At 42.2% G+C, this 24,003-nt stretch overlaps 1 protein-coding gene across 1 annotated transcript in view; it reads left to right on the top strand.

Annotated features, from left to right (window-relative positions):
- The window catches only part of ATG3 (autophagy related 3), a 1,040,279-nt gene that overhangs the window by 856,490 nt on the left and 159,786 nt on the right, over positions 1–24,003 (top strand). Inside the window, exon 14 of the mRNA XM_044072369.1 lies at positions 9,111–9,179. Within this exon, the coding sequence (XP_043928304.1) occupies positions 9,111–9,179 (69 nt within the window). The remainder of the gene's footprint in view (positions 1–9,110; positions 9,180–24,003) is intronic.

The raw sequence follows: 24,003 nt of genomic DNA, 5'->3' as shown, positions 1-24,003 counted from the left end.
GCTCAACAGTGATCAATATGAAGCACATAGTAGAGTTGTAAGTACACTCATTGTAAGAGCAGTTGTTTGAGTAGGATCACTGCTACAGTGTTGGCTTCCACCCTCTTCCCCCTTTTTTGGACTTCAACTCATAAGTGCTGTTGTATAACTTGAGGTGAGAGTGAATAAAGGGTATGATGGCCACCCACCATTGCCTCTTGGGTTATCCGCAGTCATGGGTGTCAAGACCCTATAGTTGATGGTCTTAATACATAATGAATATCTGTCCTCTGTTTACAACATGGCCTTTGAAACCTAAAAAGAAAATTAAACGAGGAAGGAGGATCTTTTTCCTTCACTGTCCTTATCCGTCAGTCCTTCACTGTTCCAGAACAGAAGCTGGGATAAGCTTACTGTCTCTCTTATCCAGGATACATCCTTGGTTCACTGGCAGGCGATAGCAGTGCCACACCATCCACAAAAGCCCTGGTAGTTGGGCCAGCTGGTCAGACATTGACCTGCATCTGATTCCATTATGCCATGTGAGTAATTCTGCAAAAGTGATCCTACCGAAACTTTTACAGTTATAAGCAGTGTACTCAATAGACTTTTGTGGTTTCTGCAGAAAGATAGCCATTAGAAACAAATCTGGTTAACTTGTTCTAAATAAAGTTTTTTCCCCACATAAAATTTTGCACAATATTCCTTAACATCACTTTAGAATGTTGGAATTGCTTAAATCAAGAAAACTAATTTGGTGCATTATTGGTAGGTGTGTAATTGTAATTAATTAATTTCTCAGCAGCAGGAGGCTAATTAAAGAAAGTTTAAAAATATGGTTGACTGTACAGTAATAATTAATGCCCAGATTTTTTTTTCACTATTTAAGTTCTTTTAAGTTTGATGTAAATCATTTAAATGACATGCCTTCCCCCAGTGTGTACAGAACTATTCATTTTAAACAGCTGGGAGCAACTCAAGAATGCATTATTTCAGACACATAAATTGGGTGCTTGTACAAATTAGAGAGTTAGGATCGTTACCAAAATAGTATTGAGTTAATGGTGCAGTGGGATGAAATTTCAGTATACTTGCATATTATTTCCTTTTTTGTAGGTTTGTTTTTCCATCTCCATGCCCATCAGGTGACTCTTGTCAGCCTACTGAGCTGCTTGTTTGTCCTCAGAGGAGTGGTTAGAAGCAGCAACTAGTAATTTGTCGGCCATTTTGGGTCATTTCCTGTTTTTTCCAGCCTCCTGCTATAAAGCATGCTTTGGCAGGCTTTTCTGGCATTAGAGAACTAGGCATAGCTCCTCGTGGTCCCCTGCAGAGTTCCTAAGCCAGCAGAGAGCAGAAAAAGCAACTTTCTTGATCATAAGTATTTTTTAAACTTTTTAGTTTTCATTTTTTGATCTTTTGAGCTTTTTGACTACTGTTTGTGCCTATATTACTGTTTTATTACCTTATTTTCCTGTTTTTGTGAGCTTATATTGTTGATTGCACTTGTGGGCTAAAGTATTGCTTAAAAGTAACAAACAGGCTAATACACTGAAGTGTACCAGCCTTTGATAGCAATTTAGTCGAAAACAAAGCATTTACTGCATTTTTTCTGTTTGCAAAAAAAAAAAAAAAAAAATATTTCTCCTTTCCTAAACTTTCCTAGCTAGTTGTTCCAGTGATCAGATTTTGCTGATCCCTGGGCTTTGTATTTGGTTTCTGTGTTCCTCCATTTTCTTGTGTGGCCAGAGGTAGTTTCTTTACTCACCAGTGGGAGTGGGGAGTACTGAGCTGCTTGTTTGTCCTCAGAGGAGTGGTTAGAAGCAGCAACTAGTAATTTGTCGGCCATTTTGGGTCATTTCCTGTTTTTTCCAGCCCCCTGCTATAAAGCACGCGTTAGCGCGGAGCTGCTACCGTTGCACACTAGGGCAGCGCCGGTTAATCAGATTTAAACTATTAGGGCTACCTAAAGTCCACTCTTCAAATTTTCCCTTAAAACTACCTTCCTCAAAGTATACTACTGTTCTATTTAGTGTATCCTACAACTATAAATTATCTCTACTTGACTCCCAAGTAGACTATTCTCTATCTGTATAGCTAAGCACTTGCTCCTACAGTACTTATCACCTCGATATAGCACTCTTGTTATAGAAAGTACCCCAAAAAAGCAAACCCCATTTCTCGGTCACCCACATCCCCCAGAACCTTTTCTTAAGTTTTTCTGTCTATTCCTTCTAGCATGTCGAGGGATCAGTTGCTAATGTCTTCTCCTGCTCAGCTGGTGAACCTGGGAATATTGAGGCAATGTTACAATTGCCTCATGTACAGAGACAACCCCTCCTCCTCCCACAAAACACAAATACATGCGAGAGATGCAACTATACGGCCAAACTGGAGGCTGAGCGCTCTCAACATAGGACTGGCATGACCAGACAGGAGGAGAAGGTAACCACACACACTATAGACCCAGTCTCACATAATACCATCACAACCTCAAATCATACACATAAACACACAAAGACATACTCGGAGGCTCTGATCAAAAATCTACCAAAACAGCAGAGGCCACCAAAGCAGACACCCAAACAACTACCACCTCAGAACACAACACCTGCAACACATAGACCACACAGTCAGAGTGTCAAGCAGTCACAGCCCTTAAGGCCAAACACAATGCCAGACACACTAGTCATTGGTGACTCCATAGTCAGACACACTGACGTCCCGCTCACCAGACTGAGTAAGGAGAAGGTCACAGTAAGCTGCCTGTCGGGTGCTAGAATCCGCCACATAACGCATGCACTCAGGTCTCTCAACAGCAGGTACAAGTACGACTCAATCATTGTCCACGCTGGTGTTAACGACCTGAGATGTACCTCCTTGGACTACATGAAAAGAGACATAGAGGAGCTCTCTGATTATGTAGCCCAAGCAGGTATGACCCTGACCTTGAGGAGTATCCTACCTTCACCAAGAATTATGCCACAATACAGAGATAAGATGATCAGCTTTAACAATTGGCTTAAACTCTGGTGTCATTCAAAGGGGATCCAATGTCTGTCTGCCTGGGATGACATGCTGGACAAGCCACGCTGCTTCGCAAGGGACAGCTTGCACTTGTCACCCCTGGGATTCTGGATTTTGGCAAAGGCTCTTGCCACCCCCATAGTGCCTTTTTTAGGCAAGGCTCAAATTCTAAACCTACCACCCTAGAACAAAACAAAGAAAAAAAACTAAGGGTAATGCTGCTCAATGCCAAGATGCACGCACTCGAGGCCCTTCTCAGTATGGAGAACATCGATGTCTGTGCTGTGACAGAAACCTGGTTCAAGGCTCCTGAGAGCACCCCAGCACTATCAGGTTTTACCTCATATCATGCGTTCCGGCCCCAAAACCCAGACAATACCAAGAAAGGAGGAGGGGTATCCATATTCATCAAGGACACCCACACCTCAAGATTGGTGGCATCGCACGATGCATCGGAAACCATCCAGGTGCAATTAACCATAGGCAAGATTGCTCTGCAATTTGTAGCATGTTACAGGCCACCCTCGCAAACTCAGGAACCTCATATGGCCTTCCTGAAAACACTGGAGGGGATAAATGTATCTCCAAACACCATCATACTAGGTGACTTCAACTACCCTAATATAGACTGGGAACACTATTCAAGCCCAAACACTCTAGCCCAAAAGTTCCTGGAATTCATAAACTCAAATGTCATGGAACAACTAGTCACCATCCCCACAAGAGGAGAAAACATACTTGATCTCATCATCACGAACATGGGAGCACAATGTTCAACGCCGGAAGTATACCCCTCACTGGTGAGATCTGATCACAAACTAATCTCGCTGGAGGTCCTCATCCCGCCCCCACCCGAAATGAAAAAGACCACAGTAAAGAACTTCTCGAAAGCCGACTTCACACTTCTAAAGACTAGTGTGGTCTCCTTTAAGGCCCCTGAGCCGGCGGTTAACATTACTCAAACCGCTGAATCACTTACAAATGCCTTCTACCTGCACCTGCAGGGCTGCATGGATCAGGCAATCCCAAGCAAAACAAAGACTCTTTGTACCAAAGGCAAGCGTCCAGTCTGGTGGACCCCAGCCATAAACAAACTCTACAACAAAAGGAGAAAGCTACTACAAGATAGAGCAAAATCCTTAAAAGGTAAGACACCGCTGATCACTATAAGTAAAGAGCTCTCATAAAATCATCCAAAGCTAATTTTGAGAAAAAAATAGCTAAGGACTCTAAAGACAACCATAAGGCATTCTTTAGCTATGTCAGAAACCTAGGAGGAAACTCCCAGATATGCTCAGAATTAGTTCAAAATGATGTGAAGATTACTGATCCTACAGACATTGCCAACATACTGGCTGACAGGTTCAGTGCAAACTTCTCCCCTAAAGGAGAGATATCTATACCAAATGATTGTAGCCCCCAAACATCTCTAACGCCCAGGTGAGAACTGCTCTCTCCAAGGCAAAGAACACAGCATCCATGGGACCTGATGGTGTCCCCGGCTGTGTGCTCCATGAACTCAATGAGGAATTAAACCCACAGTTAGGACAGCTGTTTAATCTTAGTCTCACCTCCGGATACGCCCAGGAGTGGCGCAGCGACTGTGGTCCCACTCCACAAAGGCGGTGCCTCCACCGACCCTGGAAATTACCGTCCCATTAGCTTGACAAGCCTTATCTGCAAAGCCATGGAGAGGATCATAATGGATCTCATAAATAAAGACATAGGGAACTTGCAGACTTTGGATCCAACCCAGTTTGGCTTTGTCAAAGGCAGATCATGCCTTTTAAACTTGGTTGACTTTTTCAAACAGTCACCAAGGCCATTGACGAGGAAAGGCAGTCCATACAGCCTACCTAGACCTGGCGAAGGCTTTTGATACAATACCTCACTCGGGTATCATTGAAAAACTCATCAACTTAAATGTAAACCCATACATTACAAGATGGGTTGCAAACTGGCTGAGTGACAGAACCCACAGGGTCAGAGTTGCTGGCGCCATGTCAGACTCAAAGCCTGTCACAAGTGGTGTCCCACAGGGCTCAGTCCTGGGCCCACTCTTGTTTGGCATCTACTTTTCTGAAGTACAAGCAAACACAGGAGGGTTATGGCTGACAAAGTTTGCAGATGACTGCAAACTGGGCCGTAGTTGAAAACACATCCAACACAGATATCCTTCAGAAGGGTCTCACAGAAACGGATAACTGGTGCCAGAGCCATGGCCTCAAGTTAAATGCCAAGAAATGCATAGTCATACCCTTCGGGAAAAATAAGGTTACCCCTAGCTACCATATAGGTGGCAATCCGCTGAACACAGAAGAAGTTATTAGGGACCTGGGAACCCAGGTTGACAGTAGCCTTTCATTCGACACTCATATTGCTAAATTAGTTAGGAAGACCTTCTACATTGCCCACCTTATCATGAAGGGATTCACATCTAGATCAAGGGAAGTCATAGTCTCCCTATACTCATCACTCATCAGACCAATGATCGAGTACAATGCCCCATTCGGAATGTATCTGACCCGACACTTGCAGCAGCTGGAGAGGCCACAAAAGTTCCTCACCAAAAGGATAAAGGGTCTCAAATATCTGTCTTATGCTGCCCGACTGAAAGAACTCCAGTTATATTCAGTTGCTTACCGCTTGCTCAGAGGTGACCTATGCCTGACATACAAGGCCATGTCAAACCCAGATTTGATGAACATGCTTCATCTCAAAAATCTAGATCCCTCAGAGCCACAAGGGCGGGAGACTTAAACCTCGACACGGTTATTAATAGGACGTGCTGGAGGGATAGATTCATCACCCAAAGACTCCCTATGCTGTGGAACAAAATCCCGGTTTATGTGAGGCAGAGCACCTTGCTGGCCTTGTTCAAGAGGAATCTTGACCAATGGATGGGAGATCGCAGATACACCCCAGGGGTTACCTCAGTGTCACTGCTCGACAGAGGCACAGCAAAATAATGGGCATAGTTTCTCCAAACTAAAGGGGTGGCGTAAGCCACAAAACTATGGGCTAGGCTTATAAATGCCCTCGGGCAGATAGCCTAGTATGAACCTATGAACCTATAAAACCATCCATTCCCCTACTACTTGGGAGTCCCTAACACACAGGAAGAAGCCAAAACGAGGAGGCCATCGTACTGCCCTCATGTGGATTTTTTGATATTGGCAATGAGGGCACTTCCTTTTGGCCGTAATCTCACTCGTGCTAGCTAATATGAACACCCATGTCACCTATTCTGCCTTCCTGTCTGTGTTCATGCTTCCATACATGTGCCACTGGTTACTGCTGTCACTGGTTTGCTGCTACAAAGCCAGTCTCTTAGCCCTGGCTGTTTTGTGTTTTGCAAGCCCCTGATTACTTATGATCAGATTGCTGGAACTGCCACTGCCTTCCATCAAATTGAGCAACCAAACAGCAACCATTCACTTCCATCCTCCCCTGCCAAGTATATCCAGCACCCAACCAGCTGTTCAAACTTGAATTGTCTGTCATAGTTACTCTTGTCTGATACCGATCCAGGTGATAAGATCTTTTTTTTTTTTCTTTTTCACTGTTTTCTGCCATTCCTTTTATGCTTTGCTAAAAAAAAAATAAAATTACTTAAAAAAAAATCATTAAAGAAAAACAAAGCTTATATCGCTTATCCCCTGCTGATCAACAAGTGTATGTTTTCAGGTTGTCAAGTCCCAGGTCGTACTTGAAACCTACCTAATTAAAGCCAGTAAAGTCCCCTATTGATGCTATAGCTGTCTCTATCTCTTGTCTGTCTTCTTCTGTAGACTTACTGATTTCACCTCTTAAGTAGAATATGTTCTCCATTTAGACAGAGTTGCCCTATGGCACCTGGTCAGTTTCCATTCAAGTACTCTGTTTACTTCAGGCTTTGGTATGATTTGGACCAGTTATTCTATGGTCATTGTGAATGTGCCAATAATTAAGTCCGTAATGACTTTATGGAGGGTAGGACTGTAGCCCACCACTAGTTGTTGAAGTGGTCCCTTAATGGCATTTTGCATTCCCACCCTGCTTTGAAGAAAAGATGTCCATTGAGACCTGAATTTTATGACTAACGGACTAATCCTCCACTCCAGTTCAAGATTGTTTATTAATTATGAATTTTGCACTCCAGAAAGTGCTTTCCCTATGACCATTATCTCTGCCTGCAGGATATAGGAGATGGCAGGCCTTTATCTCAAAGGAAGCATGCCTGATCTTTCACAAAGACCTGGTGCCCCTTAAGACCAGTCTACATTTCTTCCCAAAACTAATATCCAAACTGTATCTCATCTCATGTTTTTCTTTGTGTGGATTGAAGCAATAGGAAAGAGAGACCTTTGCATCATGAATGTGCATGGTCTACTTTAAGCCTACACATGAGCTCATGAGGGACAGAACAGCTGTTAGTCTGCTTTGCTCCAAGGGCAGAAGTTTGCATCTTCCTTCGGGTGGTGAACTACCCACTAGAACATGCTGATTTCAATCACTGTAGGCATTAGCTGTCTCCAGTACTTGCTTCATTTATTTTTATTGCTTGTATTTGTTTGCCACAAGTATTTGATTGTTGGCTGAAACTTTCGCCAAGCGTTCTTGGGCTGTGACTTCAGCAGTCATGCCTCCTCGTGCCTCCTCTGATATTTCATTACTTCTCAACTCAAGCTTCTGAGCTTTCATCTCTTGATTGTCCTGTGGCACCTGCCTTCCTGGGGCCATATGTAATGCATTATGTTCTTTCCAATTTTAGGCCAGTTGATAAATTCCCCCATAGTTGTGTATAACAGGCATATCCTTAAAATATTGGCTTGCTTTGAAGGAACCCACCTTAGTAATTCACAGGCACCCTACCCTAGACGGCCCTGTTTCTGTTAAAGCTCCCTTTTGTCAGGGTTATAGATATTTATTTTTGTAACAGTGTAGATATCAAATATTTGTTTTTCTTGATTTGCAAGAAGTGTGCCTACTCAGTGGATGGGGTTGAATTTAGTGGGCTGATGGTACATTATCCTTGGTCTTTGGTTGTTCCGATGGTATGCTCACAGGCATGTTCAGCCCTTTGTGTGAAAGAGTCGGAGAATATAAAGACCCACTGTGGAGTATCCTCTCATAGATCAATTGATGTGTCAAGAACTGTCTTTTATGTATCTGCAGATAAACCCATTTAGGGATAAGTCGCAGCGTATTCTGTTAACATTTATTGCTGCTTTAACAGCTTTGTTTAGAGGAGTTCCAAATGCTGGTATTTGACAGTAGTCTTGTTTTCCATCCACACTTTAATCTTTCATTAGAGGAGATTTTGCTGTGGCAGTGGTATAGATGGTGCTGACAGGTGCTTTCTCCTCCATGCTGCATCTGTGGCTTGGAATCATACTCTAAGATGATGAATTATTTACAGAACATAAAGCCAGTAAATATTTGAGTTAAGCTGTATGAGATGCACAAACCAACAGAAGGTGATTGTTCTCAATCTTTTTGATTTTTAAACAGTCCCTTCTTTTTTTGCTGTCTTTGTATGATGTTATGTTATGGCATTTGTTGGAGAAGTGTGTGGATGTTGAATCAGTTTGTAGCTTGAGCCTGTCATATGAGAGAAACAGAGAGCTGAGGATGCTATTTAGTTGGTCTAGTTGCTTCTGGTCCTTTAGTAGCACAGTATTATTTTCACTGTGTGGACTGTCTGAAAGTGTCTGAAAGTTAATCAGCTCTGAGAATATGACAGGTTCTTACCAGCCTGGCATAGTGCTGTTTATATGTCACTTTAATCACACTGCTGGACCAATGCCAACTCTCAAGGCTGTTCATTGTTGCTTATTTCAATTTACTAGAAGTGTATCGGAGGTTATTTTTATGCTTTTGTTGCTTAGAATTTATACCTTATGTCCTGTGCTACGCTTGTATGCTGTAGTTATGTAGATCATAATGACATTCCAGATAATTTCAGGCCACAAAAAATGCTACTGCTTGGAAGATTGAACCAGTGCAGTAGACTTCCAGGTGAAAAAAACAAAGGTGATTAAACTATGAAAGACAAATTTATATTTGTGTAGCTCTGCATTTAGTAATCTGTGTGCTTGTTATAATAATTGTTGCTTTGTTTTTAGGCATGCAGAAGTAATGAAGAAGATTATTGAAACAGTTGCAGAAGGTGGAGGAGAGCTTGGAGTTCATATGTATCCTTTCTCCCCCCAAAAAAAGAAATTCAAAGATAAGCTAGTGTTTTGATGTAATGCTTTTTGTTGACACATTTTTCTACCGTTTTGTAATAGAAAACTTAAAAATGAAATGAGAAGGCAGCATTCTGCTGATTCAGGCTTGCAGCCTTCCTTCCAAGGACAAGAAGATGTTACAAAGATTTAATTTTAACTGTGGATAGATATTATTGCCTCTGCTATATGTATATTGTGCACCTTTTCTCGATCATTTAGTTTCATGTAGTTCTGCTGTTTAATAGTGTATGTCATGTTAATTATGAAAATATTTACAGTTTAAGAAAGCAGTGCATCATAAAGTTATAAAAATGTTAAACAGGGTGCCTTACATACTGCAGTTTTTGGGATTGTATGCTGATGTTTAGTTCTAAATTTTCATATTTAATTTTACAAAGTAATGGGGTAGGCGTCAGAAAGACTAAGCTTTAGCGCAGGAGTTTTTCCCATCTCAGTAAGCCTTTCTTATTCTTAGATCACCCTGCTGGTGAGGTTTTCTATTTACAGGGACCTCCGCACGGATGAAGTGTATGGTAACGTGGCTAATTCTAATTACCCACATGCTGCCTCTAGAAATGCTACCTCAGCAGATCCTGATTTGCTTTGCCAAGAAATTCTCTGAATGCCTTGGCTGTGGAAAATTTAATTGTTGGAAGAAAAAGTGAAAGCCATAAAAGATTTTGGTCACACATTTATTGCTATGGCAGTACTCGAGGTGCAGGTAAGTTCAGCAAAGGTCTGTGTATGTGGGTGGGTGGGGTTGTCTGTAGGGGCATGAATGAAGCTACATGAGAAGGTGTTTTTTTTTTCCCCTTGGTGATTGTACTAGAGGAGATATATAGGAATCTCAACTACAGCTATGTGTTTTTGTGGATCTACCTGATAACAATGACAACGAGATCACCGACACCACAAAACCGAAAGTTCAAAAACACGAAAGTTTACATGCCCAACAAACCACAATCCCGACGGTCAACAAAACAAAACAAATTCCTTTTCTGAAAAACACACACAGAATACAAGCACACCAAAAACCTTACAAATCTACACTAAACCTTACATACACAACTATCCATGCACTAACCTTAACCCTAGCCCTGAGGTCCGTCACTATCGGACACTTACCTTACCTGCACCCTAACTCTAAAGTCCATCACTATCGCACACTTACCCACACCCTAACCCTGAAGTCCGTCACTATCGCATACTTACACAGTCGCGCTCATTTCGCATCTCGGTGTTTTCAGCGTTGGGATTTTGAACTGTCAATTATTTCTGTTGTCGGTCTTCTGGTGTCTGTGTTCTCGTTTTTGGCGTTTAGAGCTTTTGTTGTTCTCAGGTAGATCCATTTTTGTATGGTTGTGTGAAAGTGCTTGTAAGTGTGGAAGTTGCCTTTGCCAATGAGATGCATGGGCCTTTAGGAAGAACACTACTGCCAATCAGGGCCTGACAGCACTAGTGTGCATTTCAGAGATCTACTAATGAGCTGATAATGGGGTCTTTCTCATTGCAGCCACATTTGTTTCTGAATCACATTTTCTCACGGTCACTGTAATTGACAGACCTGTTGTCTGCAACTGCCATGGATAGTGAAGCTTTTTCTGAATCCTAGGGATTATCTTTGCTTGTATGTCAACTTACACTTGCTTACTGGATAGTAAGACACTCTCTCTCTCGCATACATATACACACACACACTCTAACTCTCACACACACACACACACTCACTCACTCTCTCTCACACACTCACTCTCTCACTCTCTCACACACTCACTCACACTCACTCACACACTCACTCACACACTCACTCACACACTCACTCACACACTCACTCACACACTCACTCACACACTCACTCACACACTCACTCACTCACACACTCACACTCACTCACTCACACACACACTCACTCACACACACACTCACACACTCACTCACACACACACACACTCACTCACTCACACACTCACTCACACACACACTCACTCACTCACACACTCACACACTCACACACTCTCTCACACACTCTCTCACACACTCTCTCACACACTCTCTCACACACTCTCACTCACTCTCTCACTCACTCACTCACTCACTCACTCACTCACTCACACACACACTCACTCTCACACACACACACACTCACTCTCACACACACACACACACACACACACACACACACACACACACACACACACACACACACACACACACACACACTGTCACACACACACACTCTCTCTCTGTGATCTAAAGTGATTCTCCATGTTCTTAAGCTTTCATGGCTAATTATGTGTTGTGGTCAGGCTAGCAGTATAAACTGTCCCAGAATCAAGTCATTCAAGCCTATCGCTCCTTTTTGTAAATTTCCAATTAACGCTCATAGCTTCATATGATGCTAGGACATGTTTTGGACTGCACTTCAACTAAGTGACATAGCAATAATAGGCAATATTATAAAGGGAAAGGTATAAAAAAAGATACTTGTGCTGTTAATCTACAATATTTTGCAGTGGAAATCACTGTCACTTAAGCATAGTTTCATACTTTATTGTTTTTGTAGCTGAGGCACAACTATTTGAAGGATGTGGTGTGAAATGCAATGGTAAGAGAGACAATTTTCAGTGTGCATTTATAATAAACTCTGGAGATTTTGCTGACTGTTGCTAGCAATTACAAAGCTATGCAGAATTTACATTTGTACTTCATATTTTCAACCAAGTGACTTACAAACTATTGCATGGTGTCAGATAAAACCTTAGATGACAATGAAGAAAACTGTCATTAAGATTTTCAATGTAGGTGGCATAACTAGAGAGAGTCAGTGTTTATATTGTAAGTTATACAACCAATATACCTTTTTTTATATTTTTTAAAAGTAACTCGGCAGTCTTTGGAATTACAGATTAATTTGTTGCTGTCATGTGAAACCATATGTCTGTATAACAGTTGTATTTGTAAGATTTACAGTTTTCAAGGTATGACAATCTGTAGGTGAAATTTTAGAGTAAAAAACATTGAGTTTGTATGTATTTTAGTATACTAAAGCACTGATGCACATTCTGTGACTGCAGTATTATCACCTTGAATACTTTTTACTGATAATATTGCTGTTTGTACAATTTTAATAGCATTTATTCACAAAATGTTTACATTTGTCTCTCTTATGCTGTTTTCTAAGCATCCAAGTGCTCCGGATTATGCGGAACACTCCTCATTTAATGACGAGCGAAGCCTCTGTTCCGTTGTTCCGCATTGAACAGCTGTGGATCCACTACAAAGCTTTTGATTGGTTTGTATACAGCAATTACTGCCAATCGGCATTGCGGTATACAAACCAATGCATAGCTCTGCTACACTTCCGTGTTGGCTGTGCTCCACAGTTTTTGATTGGCTCGTAGACCGCATTTCTGGCCAATCGCAAACTCGGTCTATGAGCCAATCAAGTAGAGAGTCTGAGGAGAACGGGAGCCAATGAGAGCTCCCAAATACAGGCCAGTCGTGTTCCTGGAAGCATTTTCATGCCAAAATAATGGCCTGAAAAAGGATTCCAGGAATCAGGGATTTTACTTTTTAGGTTCGACCGACTAGATGAAAACACTTAGCTGGAAGAAGGAAGGAAGGAGCGGCAGGCTGCAGACAAAGACATCGGGGGAGAAGGTGGGAGTTGGAAGTGGAAGTTAGCCTGCCTGCCAGGAGAGGCGACTCAGCGAGATGAGTCTGTTTGCTGTGTCAGAACAGAAGGGCTGAGGATGTCCTTCAAGGATGCATCTGCAGTCCTTACAAATGGGTTGTCCTGTCGTCAGGCAGCCCTTCGGTCAGCCGGATTCCAAAGTCTGGGTCTGGCCTCGGCTGGTGTCGCACTTCACCCGACGTCATAGCTGCAGTTATTCGGGTATAAAGGCATCAGCCAATGCCATTTTCCTCAGTCTTTCTTGCCGCGTGGCCAAGCAGAAGCTGTTCGCAAGTGCCGGTCGGTCAGATCCAGAGATTACTACTACCGAATACTACTTCAAGACTTCTAAAGCTAAGTACCCCGTTGGGGACTCTTTCTTGCCTCAGCCGATGTCAGAGAAAGTGAATAACTGTTTATCTTGTGGGAAACAAATACCTCATAAAGATTTCCACTCCTACTGTATACATTGCTTAGGCCCAGACCACGACGTAGCAGCTTGTCTAGCCTGCGCTTCTTTTAACCGACGGACGCTTAGACGTCGGTCGGAGTTTGCTGAACAAATTTTCGGCTCTGATTTTGCCTACATTATGCCGTCGGATCCTCCGACAACGCAAATTTCCAAAAAACGAAAAGAAAAGGACCGACACTCGCGGTCTCGGCCGAAACCGCGATTAAGCAAACCGCGAGTGTCTCGGTTTTGGCCGAAACCGAGCAAGCGGTTCTTTCTCCAGCCGAAACCATGCCTTCTACCGAGGCCTCCTCTAACCTGGTAGAATCTGCTTCTGAAATCCAGCCTTCTGTTGCGGTTTCTCAGGAATTATCAGACACAATTCCCCTGGATATTTCAACCCCTGCACGTGGAGCTGCTAGGCCTCCTGCAGCCATGTCTATTAAGGCCTTTGCCAGGGCTAAAGCAGCCAAAGCTTCAAAATCTGTGCCTGCCAAACCCCCCTCACACAGGCCCAGCACTAGCTCTCATATGCTATCTTTGGCTGAGGATTTAATTTCTTTAATTCGTGGATCCCAGCCTCATCCAGACAGGTCCTCTCTCCCACCTCCAGAAAAGAGACCTAGAGCAGAGCCTCCTGAACCAGTATCCACTGATGGTTCCTCTGATGAATCAGATCATACAGACCTTCCTGAGGCTTCTTATTCTCCTTACGAAGACTCTGATGCTGAAGAGTCCATTCCTTCAGCCTCTCCACCTGAGGAATTTTCCTTTGGGGAAACCTTGCATGCTATGAGGGAACAATTTCAGTGGCAGGGCCAAGATTTCTCAGACTCCAGAAAAAGGCTTAGAACCTTTCTACATTTGCCACAACATAGGCCTTTAGCTATACCTCCAGTTCTTTCTGTTGTAGATGATGCATTTAATGATGCTTGCACTGCTCCTGATTCATTACCTCCGGCTCCTGCTAAGCCCGATAGGTTCTACAGGGTCCCGGACACTCATCACCATTTATACAAGGCTCCTTTTGCAGATCCAGAGACCATCGCCCAGGGCCCTAAAGCTGTAGCTGCTACTTCTACTAAAACCCTCCCCTCTGAAAGGGAATCCAGGTCCTTAGAGAGATGGGGTAAAAAAGTTTACACTTCTGCTACCTTGTCAGCTAGGGCTTTGAACTGCCAATTTCATATGATTCAATATCAAGAGTTTATGCTTGACCAGTTAACTAAAAAGCTTTCCTCTGAAGAATCTTTAGATAAAAATATGTTCAGGAAATGGTACATAACATACAGCAGGTTAGTAACCATTCTTTAAAATGTGGCTATGATGCACTGGAGGCTTCCTTTAGATCAGCCATGACTGGCACAGTTATCAGGAGACATGCATGGTTGAAAGAACAGGCATTACCAGACCATGTCAAATCAAAGCTTTTGGATGCACCCATGGACAAGGTCAATTTATTTGGTTCCCCTGCTCAGCAGGTGCTAAAAAAGATGGAAGAGAAGGCGAAATCTGTACAAACGGCGAAAGATTTCTTACAGGTTCAACCTCCAAGGTTTAGCAGGAACTGGCCCTCCAAGAATTGGTCCTTTCCGGACTCCTCTAAGGCTCAGAGAGGCAGGAATAGGCGTTCAAGAGGCAGAAACCAATCCAGGGGTGCCTACAGGGGACGCCAATGGCAAGGTAACAACCAGCAAGGCACGGACGCAGCCACCACCACTACAACAACTCAATCACAGTGACTTGACAGTGGCACCGCCTACCAGGGAACAACTAGAAGCACCCTTAGGCAGAAAACTAACCTTATTCTCAAAAAACTGGCATTGCATCACAAGGGAAAATGGATTTTGCAAACTATAGACCAAGGTTACAGGTTCCATTTCCATACTCTACCAGGGAAGAGAGGAATGCCAAACCTACCACCTACTCAAAGGACAGAAGCTCTAAAACAAATATCTCAGCTATTAAGAATGAGAGCTGTGGAAAAGGTACCATCTATGGAGCAAGGAAAGGGATTTTACTCCAGACTCTTCCTGGTACCAAGAAAAGAAAACAAATGGAGACCCATTCTAGACCTGTCCGCTTTAAACACATTCCTTATTGTTCCAAAATTCAAAATGCTGACCCTACAGCAGCTTCTTCCCATGCTGGGCAAGGAGTCTTGGCTGGTAACTCTAGATCTCAAGGAGGCATACCTGCACGTCCCCATAAGACCAATTTGCAGAAGATACCTCAGATTTCTTGCAGGATCAGAGCATTATCAATTTTCAGCATTGCCCTTTGGCTTATCTACTGCGCCCAGAGTGTTCACGAAATGCCTGGCATCAGTAATTGCTCATTGCAGACTTCAGGGAATCCAAATTTATCCCTACCTGGACGACTGCCTGATACAAGCGGACAACAAAAGCAAGATAGCAGAAGACTTACAAAGAGTCATTTACCTGCTGCAAGCCTTGGGATATACAGTCAATATAAAAAAGTCAAGGCTGATTCCATCCCAAAGAATAACCTTTCTGGGTGCAGAGCTGGACACATCAAAACAAATGGCATTCCTAACTGCAGAAAAGGAAGAGCAACTACCTCTCTACTTCTTGGCATTAACAAAGCAGAACCACCTAACTGCAAGAAAAGTACTGCAAGCTCTAGGCTTCATGGCATCCTGCATAATTCTGGTCCCTCATGCCAGACTGCATATGAGAAAGCTACAGTGGTACCTAAGGAATTTGTGGTCCCAACACAAGCACAGCCTAGAAACCAAAATCCCAATAATCCCATGCCTGAAACAAGAGTTCCTATGGTGGGCTCAGGCCTGTCAATCAAACACAGGATTGCCCTTCTGCAACAGGCAACCAAGCCAAACCATCACGACAGATGCCTCAGACCTCGGTTGGGGGGCGGCACACATGCAGGGCAAGTGCATACAAGGCTTATGGACTCAAGACCAGCTGCGCCTACACATAAATCTAAAGGAAATGCTGGCAGTAAAATTGGCAATCCAGTCATTCAGACCATTTCTCCAAGAAGGTCAGTTGATGATAAGGACAGACAACACCACAGTTATGTGGTACATCAACAAACAGGGAGGCACCCATTCATATCCTCTATGCCGGCTGGCACTGGACCTATGGGATGTGGCCCTGAGCTACAACATTCAGTTACAAGCAATTTTTGTACCGGGAAAAGAAAACATTCTAGCAGACATATTAAGCAGAACAACCACAGATGCCCACGAATGGATGCTTCATCCGACATCTTCAAAGCCATTACAAGGGAATGGGGATTACCACAAATAGACTTGTTTGCATCCCCATTCAATCACCAGCTAAAGAAATTCTGCACAAGGACGTACCACCCACTTGCTTGGAAGGTGGACTCCTATCTTTCAGTTGGAAAAACCTGACAGCATACGCATTTCCACCACTTCCTTTGATGCACAAGGTGCTTCTGAAGATCAAAGAGGACCGTCCAAGGATCATTCTGATAGCTCCAGACTGGCCAAGACAACATTGGTACCCATTGCTGAGGAGCATGTCTCGGGAACAAATATGGACACTACCCTGATCCCATTACTGTTAACACAGAACAACTACAACATCCTGCATCCAAACCTGAAAACTCTGCAGCTAACTGCCTGGAACATTACATAACAGCAATTAACCCAAATTTATCCCAAAGGGTTAAAGACATAATCCTGGAGGCTCGCAGACCTTCAACAAGAAAGAATTATGCAGCAAAATGGAAAAGATATCTCATTTGGATTACTGCAAAGGGAGAAGATGTGACTCTGGTAAACATGGCCAACATCCTGGAGTACTTGGCAGAGCTCTTCCACACAGGCCTGTCCTATTCTTCCATCAAGATACATGCATCAGCTATTTCAGCACAATACAGCTTGGATCCTCCTGTCTTCTCTCATCCCCTGCTCAGACAGTTTCTGAGAGGAATTAAAAATGTAAAACCTCCCAGGAAACCACCATTGCCAGCATGGGACTTGAACTTTGTGCTAGAAAAATTGACACTTCCTCCTTTCGAACCAGCAGCAACAGCAGAATTACAATACTTATCCTGGAAGACTGCTTTCCTGCTGGCAATAACTTCAGCAAGAAGGGTCTCTGAACTACAGGCATTAATGGCAGTGCAACCCTTCCTGATCTTCCATCAAGATAGTGTCCATGAGAACAAATCCTACATTTATGCCTAAGGTGGTATCCAGTGTGTCATTAAATCAGGCTATCCACCTACCTACATTCTTCCCAAACCCACAGAACAGGGGAGAAAGACTTTTGCATACCTTGGATGTACACAGACAGTTACGCTACTACCTGGACAGGACTAAGTCCAATAGAAAAACTGACCAGCTTCTGGTAGCATATGCCACAGGAAAGGAAGGAAAACCAATTTCAAAACAGACAATCTCCAAATGGATAGGAAATTGCATTAGATTTTGTTACTCCTACCATGGAAAGAAAACTCCAGAGAACATCAGGCCTCACTCCACAAGGGCTACAGCCACTACCACAGCTTTCTTACGAGGAGTGGCTACCAAGGCTGCTATTTGGACCTCCGTGCATACATTTGCCAAGCATTACAATTTACCTTTGTACTCTAGATCCCGAGCAGGTTTTGCCACTGCTGTTTTGCAAGGGATCCTAGCTACACCATAATCTCTACTCTTTCCTCCTCCCCTTGTTTAGCTATGGTATTCTACCCATTTGTAAGGACTGCAGATGCATCCTTGAAGGACATAGTACAGTTTTGTACCTACCATAAATGTAGATGTCCAATAGGAATGCATCTGCAGTCAGGATTACCCACCCACCTTCCCCTCTGAGGTACTCCTAGGGTATTTGCCAGCCTTCAGCTAGCTTGGGGGGGATCTATTATGGTGTATTTGTTTGTATATATGTACATACATGCTTATTCTTTGTGTTGGCTCTCTGCTATTTGGAATCATTGGCATTTATCCAAATTTAGCCTTCCAAGAGGGCACCTGGCATCTGGGGCAAGAAACACTGAGGAAAATGGCATCGGCTGATGCCTTTATACCCGAATAACTGCAGCTATGACGTCGGGTGAAGTGCGACACCAGCCGAGGCCAGACCCAGACTTTGGAATCCGGCCGACCGAAGGGCTGCCTGACGACAGGACAACCCATTTGTAAGGACTGCAGATGCATTCCTGTCGGACATCTACATTTATGGTAGGTACAAAACTGTACTTTTATCTTTCTGCTACACTGCTCGACAACTGGGAGGACTATCAACTTTGTGCCGTGGTGGAATTGGATTATTTGTGCTTGGATTGTATTGCTGAAGTGGTACCGTGTGTATAGGCAGAGCAGAGGTAAGTGTTTTAGGCTTTTAGCTGTAATGGTTGAAAATATTTCCCTTTATAAGTGGTATGCTAGCACAGATCCTGTTATTTTAGCAACTTTCTAAGTGTGTAAGTAATATTTAGTCTCAGTATTTTTGTGCTGCTTGTCCCTAGTATGTCTCTGAAGTGATAGTAAATTTGTATGCCAATACAGATCCTGTTATTCTAGCATCTTTCTAAGTTTAAAACAGCAATATTTAAAGTGTCTGTTTCTACTGCTTGTTCCCCTAGTATGTCTATTTTTTTGGAGAGAAACTGTATGCCAAGACAGATCCTTGTTCTAGCAACTTTCTAGGTTTATAAGAGCAGTTTTTAAAGTGTTTGTACGTTTCTGCTGCTTGTCCCCCTAGTACGTCTCTGAAAGTAATTGCCTTTTTTTTGAGTAACTGTATGCCAAGACTGGTCTTGTTCTAGCAACTTTCTAGGTTTATAAGTGCAATATTTCTAAGGTTATAAGAGGAATATGCTAGCAATATTTAAGTTTATAAGAGCAATATTCTAGCAATATTTCTAAGGTTATAAGAGCAATATTTTAACAATATTTCTAAGCTTGTAAGAGCAATAGTCTAAGGTTATAAGAGCAATATTTAAAGTCTCTGTGCTGCTTATGTTGGGCTTTGTCCAGTTTTCTTACACTAAGAGGTTGAGAAGTATGTCCAGGTGGATGTCAAAAGTGAGTTATAATAATGAGATGCTTTAACGTATCCGTTTTTTTTTTTTTTTTTTGGTAGAACTTTGTGTAACTTGATCTTGAATTATTTGTCTTAAATAGTCTGACGTATGATAGGATGCTGTTTAACTTGGTCTAAACTTTGTGTGAATTGCAATGTGTCTGTTTAGAAAATGTGATTTTTATTTTTGTAAAGTGCTGTTTCATTTACTTATGGTGTGGTTATGGTATTGCAGATTATCAAATTTGGATCTGAAAAGTGTGTGTTGAATTTTACAGTTCTACTATGCTCCATGGCAATGGCACGTTTCGCACAGTGCGAAAATATGCATGCACGCAGACACACGCACACTGTTTTAAGTTTCTTTTCTTTTTTACTTTATACTTGCTAAACAGCAAAAGCGCTGCATAGCAAGTGTAAAATAATGGCTCGATCCATCTCACTGTTCACTCTGTCTTTTTCTCATGCACACACACAGTCTTCTGCTTTCATGCACACATTCACTTACACGCAGACAGAAACACAAACACAATCATACACATACATACACATGTACACATTTTTCTGTTTATTTTTTTTTTACACTTACTAAACAGTAGAAGTGCTGCTTAGTGAGCATGAAATAATGGCAGCCTTTAGGTTTTTCTGTCTGAGCTTCACGGCAGCATGATATACTTCCATGAAACAGCCGACTTGTTTTTCAGCAGCATTACTTGTATATTAATACCCTGCTAGAGAACGTTCATTCTCCAATCAGGATGCAATCTGTGGATCGCCAGTTCTCTAATGCTTAACACACACCACCTTGCTTCTCCAGACCTCTGCTGCCATTTGATATGAGCTTGCATCAGGGAAATGGCTTCCTGCTGTTATTGAATGTTTTTGCTATTTTGTCACATTTCTTTTTTTAAATACTTTCAATGAATTATTTGTGACATAGAGAAATTTGCATTTATATAAAAATAATCAAACCATATTAACAAGTTCACATTTACAAATGTTATATATTACATATATTGTATAATCAAAGCAACATTACATAAATTGTTCAATTCTTGCCCTCTATTAAACCTCATTCTTCCTCCAAACCATTTTTATGCATCGATGTTTTCAACAATTTCCATTTTCTATGTAATTTACTTCTACCCTTTTCTAAAGATCCCATTTCCTGTCCTCTTATCTCTGTTACAATATTCAGTATGTCAAGTGTAGTTGGTTTAGATTTTGATTTTCAGTTTCTAGCAATTACTCTTTTGGCAACCACCAGAATTAACTTTAACAAGGCATTACTATGTCTAGGTAGTAAAGATCCTGTATCCCACCTCAAAAAAGTAATTTCCTTAGTTACATTCATTTGCTTACCTAGTATTCCCGACAGGGTGCTCTGTAGGGATTTTTTAAAGTCTGCCAACTCAAAACTCTACAAGAACATATGTTCCCAGGTACTTCTTTCTTCCCAATTATACCTCCAACATTATTTGATCACTGCTTGGAGTATAACAATATCTATGCAAAGACTTCCAAGCAAAAATCGTAAATCTTCTAGACTTTGTTGCATATTTGGGAGCTATACATATGTCCTCCCATTGTTTCTCTGTGAATTGTTTATCTAATCTCTCTCTCCAATCTTTTCTGACTTCTTCTGATCAATTCCTATAGTTATCGTGCAATATTTTCTGTGCTCTGCTAGTTATCACTTTAACAGCAGCTTCCATTCTATTTTCAGTTAAACCTCAACCAGTGCAGGTCTTCCCTTTAGGATTCCTTTATCCCCTTCTCTTTGCCTTCCTATCAGGGATTGATATTAAAGTATAGACAGTTACTAGCCTGCATTCCAAATGCCTTCTTGGTCTCTTCCCATTCTATTACCTTTCCCTCTGTAATTAATTGCTCCCAATACCTTGGATCCTTTGCCAGCTTCCTCCAATAAATTCTATTCTTTTCTTGCCTATTCTGTGTATGCCCAATTGCAGTCATTCCTATTGGTAGAATCTCTTTTATGCACTCATTTGTTGTCTTAGCATACTTTCTGCTTCTTTATGAATATAATATTCTGTGTGACTACTACTGTTCTCCTTAAGGATCTGCTTCCAAAATCCCATTTTTTCCTTTTTACTTGAATTGGTCCCTGTTTCATCATCATCGCTTTCCACTTTGAATTATAGCTCTGTTTGTCTTATATGTAATAGCATTAACTGTGTAGCTAGCTCTAAAACATCCCTTCAAATCAGGTAATCCTAAACCTGCTTGCTCTATTGGAAGGATCAACTTATCCAACACGACTCTTGCCTTCTTCCCATCCCAAATAAAATCCTTCAGCTCTTTATTAATTACTGTCCACAACTTCTCTGGTTGATAAAAATGTCTGAGCTATGAATAAAATTAAAGGGACTAAAAATGGGAAAGGGAAAGTTATCTTTTGGCCTGCTTGTGGTGAGGAAGCTTCCCCAGACCTTTTTCAGTGTGCACACTTGGTCTATCTGCATCATCACAGCTTAGGTCCCCCCCCCCCCAGCAACTGCAACATTGCCAGATAAAACCACTGCTATGGTCCGGTTTCTCCCTACAGTTATTGCAAGCCAAGAATAACACTTTTTTAATAAGGATACCTACCAGACAAGTCTGCATAGCACACTTGGTCTACCTGCATCATCGCAGCTCAGGTTCCTCCCCCCAGCAACTGCAACATTGCCAGATAAAACCACTGCTAAGGTCCGGTTTCTCCCTACAGTTATTGCAAGCCAAGAGTAACACTTTTTAATAAGGATAACTACCAGACAAGTCTGCATAGGTGACTGGATATTTACAGTTCCTGTTATTAGCAGATGTGGCCCTTAACAGTTATGTTTTAAACATTGTGACTGGTTATTTACATTTCCTTTTACAGCACATTTGTTAATGTTACTAGTTATTTTTTAAACAATGTTTTGGCCAGCGTGCACACCTGCAAGCCCCCCCCCCCCAAGGCAACTATAGCTTTGTCTATTGCCACTGGAAGGCATAACTTAACAATATTCTTGCTGTATCTTGTCTCAAATAGATCTGCCTGCACACTGAATACTTGTAAAGTAAGGCAAGTACCATTTACTTGGTGTATTTTGTCCCCCAGATAGATTTACCTTCCTTTGTATCACTTGCACACCAAGGCCATAAAGTAGTGTTTCTGCAACTAACAGCTTACACTCCTAATTTGCTGCTTCTACCTTTTCCTTGCTTACACTTGCATGACAACTCCAAGGCTTCCACTTTTTATGCTGAGTGCTTTTCTTTGCAGTCTTCTGTGAGGGGGTGGGCCAGATCTCTACCTGCTTTTTCTGGTTGCACCTTCCCCCATTTTGTATCTCCCTCCTCCCCCATGCACATTAACTAGTGTATATTAGTGGGTCTCCTTGAGCGGCACCATTTTGAAAGTTATCTTTAGGCCTCCTTGTGGTAAGGAAGCTTCCCCAGACCCTTTTCAGTGTGCACACCTGCAAGTAAGTGCCTGCAAGTATTTAAGCTCTTCTCAAATGTTTGTGGTGCACCTGGTTTAACAGGCATGTTTATGTTTTCCAACTGAAGTACTTAGCTTACTTTATGTAGTGTAGGAATCTAACGGATGTAATGATTGCTTTTACTACAGAAACTGTTTACTGTTACATATGCTGTTATGTTTACATTAGTCTAAAGGACTAATTGAAGCTGTGACTGCTTTTACTACATAAACTGTTTGCTGTTAAATATGATTTTATGCTTACAAGGAGTTTGGCTGGAGACTTGTGTTATGTGATGCATACAATAACTACAGTGAAGTGCTACATTCTCCATACTTTCCTTACCTCTGAGCTTACCTACCTAACTACTGATTGTTCTTCACAGTCTTGCCTTCTTCCTTCTCCTTGGCTCTACCCACCCCGTTCACCGTGCGGGCTCACTCCGCTCCCCTACCCCCAATTCCTACCCACCCCCAGTGCTCCTACACTTATTTTAGCCATAAGTCCCCTTCCCCCTGTCTCTCTTATTCACATTTAACTGCCTATGCCTAGCAGGAGACATACACCCCAACCCAGGACCTAGTACCAGCAGCAATCCATCTCCCTCCATTACCATCCATACTACCAACCCTAAATACCTTAAGATCTTGACCATCAATACCCAAAGTCTAAGAAGCAAATTAGCCCACTTCCACGCTTGGCTATCCCATACCCAACCTGACATAGCAGCGGTCTCTGAGACATGGTTAAAACCCAACATTTCAGACTCTGAATTACTACCCCCTGGGTTTCAAGTACTTAGACAAGACGGCCTTAAAAAGAAGGGTGGAGGAGTAGCCTTAATCTACTCTAGCCTACTCTCCATCACTCCCTACCAAAATCCTATTCCACAGTACAACAATGCTGAACTAGTCATAGGAAATCTCAAACTAAATAACCAGCAAAGCATTTGCATTATAGCCCTCTATATCCCCCCTGGAAACAACATTAACACACTTGAGTAAATTCTTCTATGGGCCTCATATAATATCAAGCTTTAGACATACATTCTAGGAGATGTGAACATTGACTGGAACAAAATTACTGCCAATAACCCCACCATTTCAATCAGTCTATGTAATTTCACTCAACTCACAAATGCTATAAC

The sequence above is a fragment of the Protopterus annectens genome, chromosome 5.part0 (genome assembly GCF_019279795.1).
Source record: "Protopterus annectens isolate FY-2018-M chromosome 5.part0, PAN1.0, whole genome shotgun sequence".
Lineage (NCBI taxonomy): Eukaryota > Metazoa > Chordata > Ceratodontiformes > Protopteridae > Protopterus > Protopterus annectens.
The sequence above is the reverse complement of the archived record's forward strand: the minus strand, read 5'-3'. Positions and strand labels throughout refer to the sequence as shown.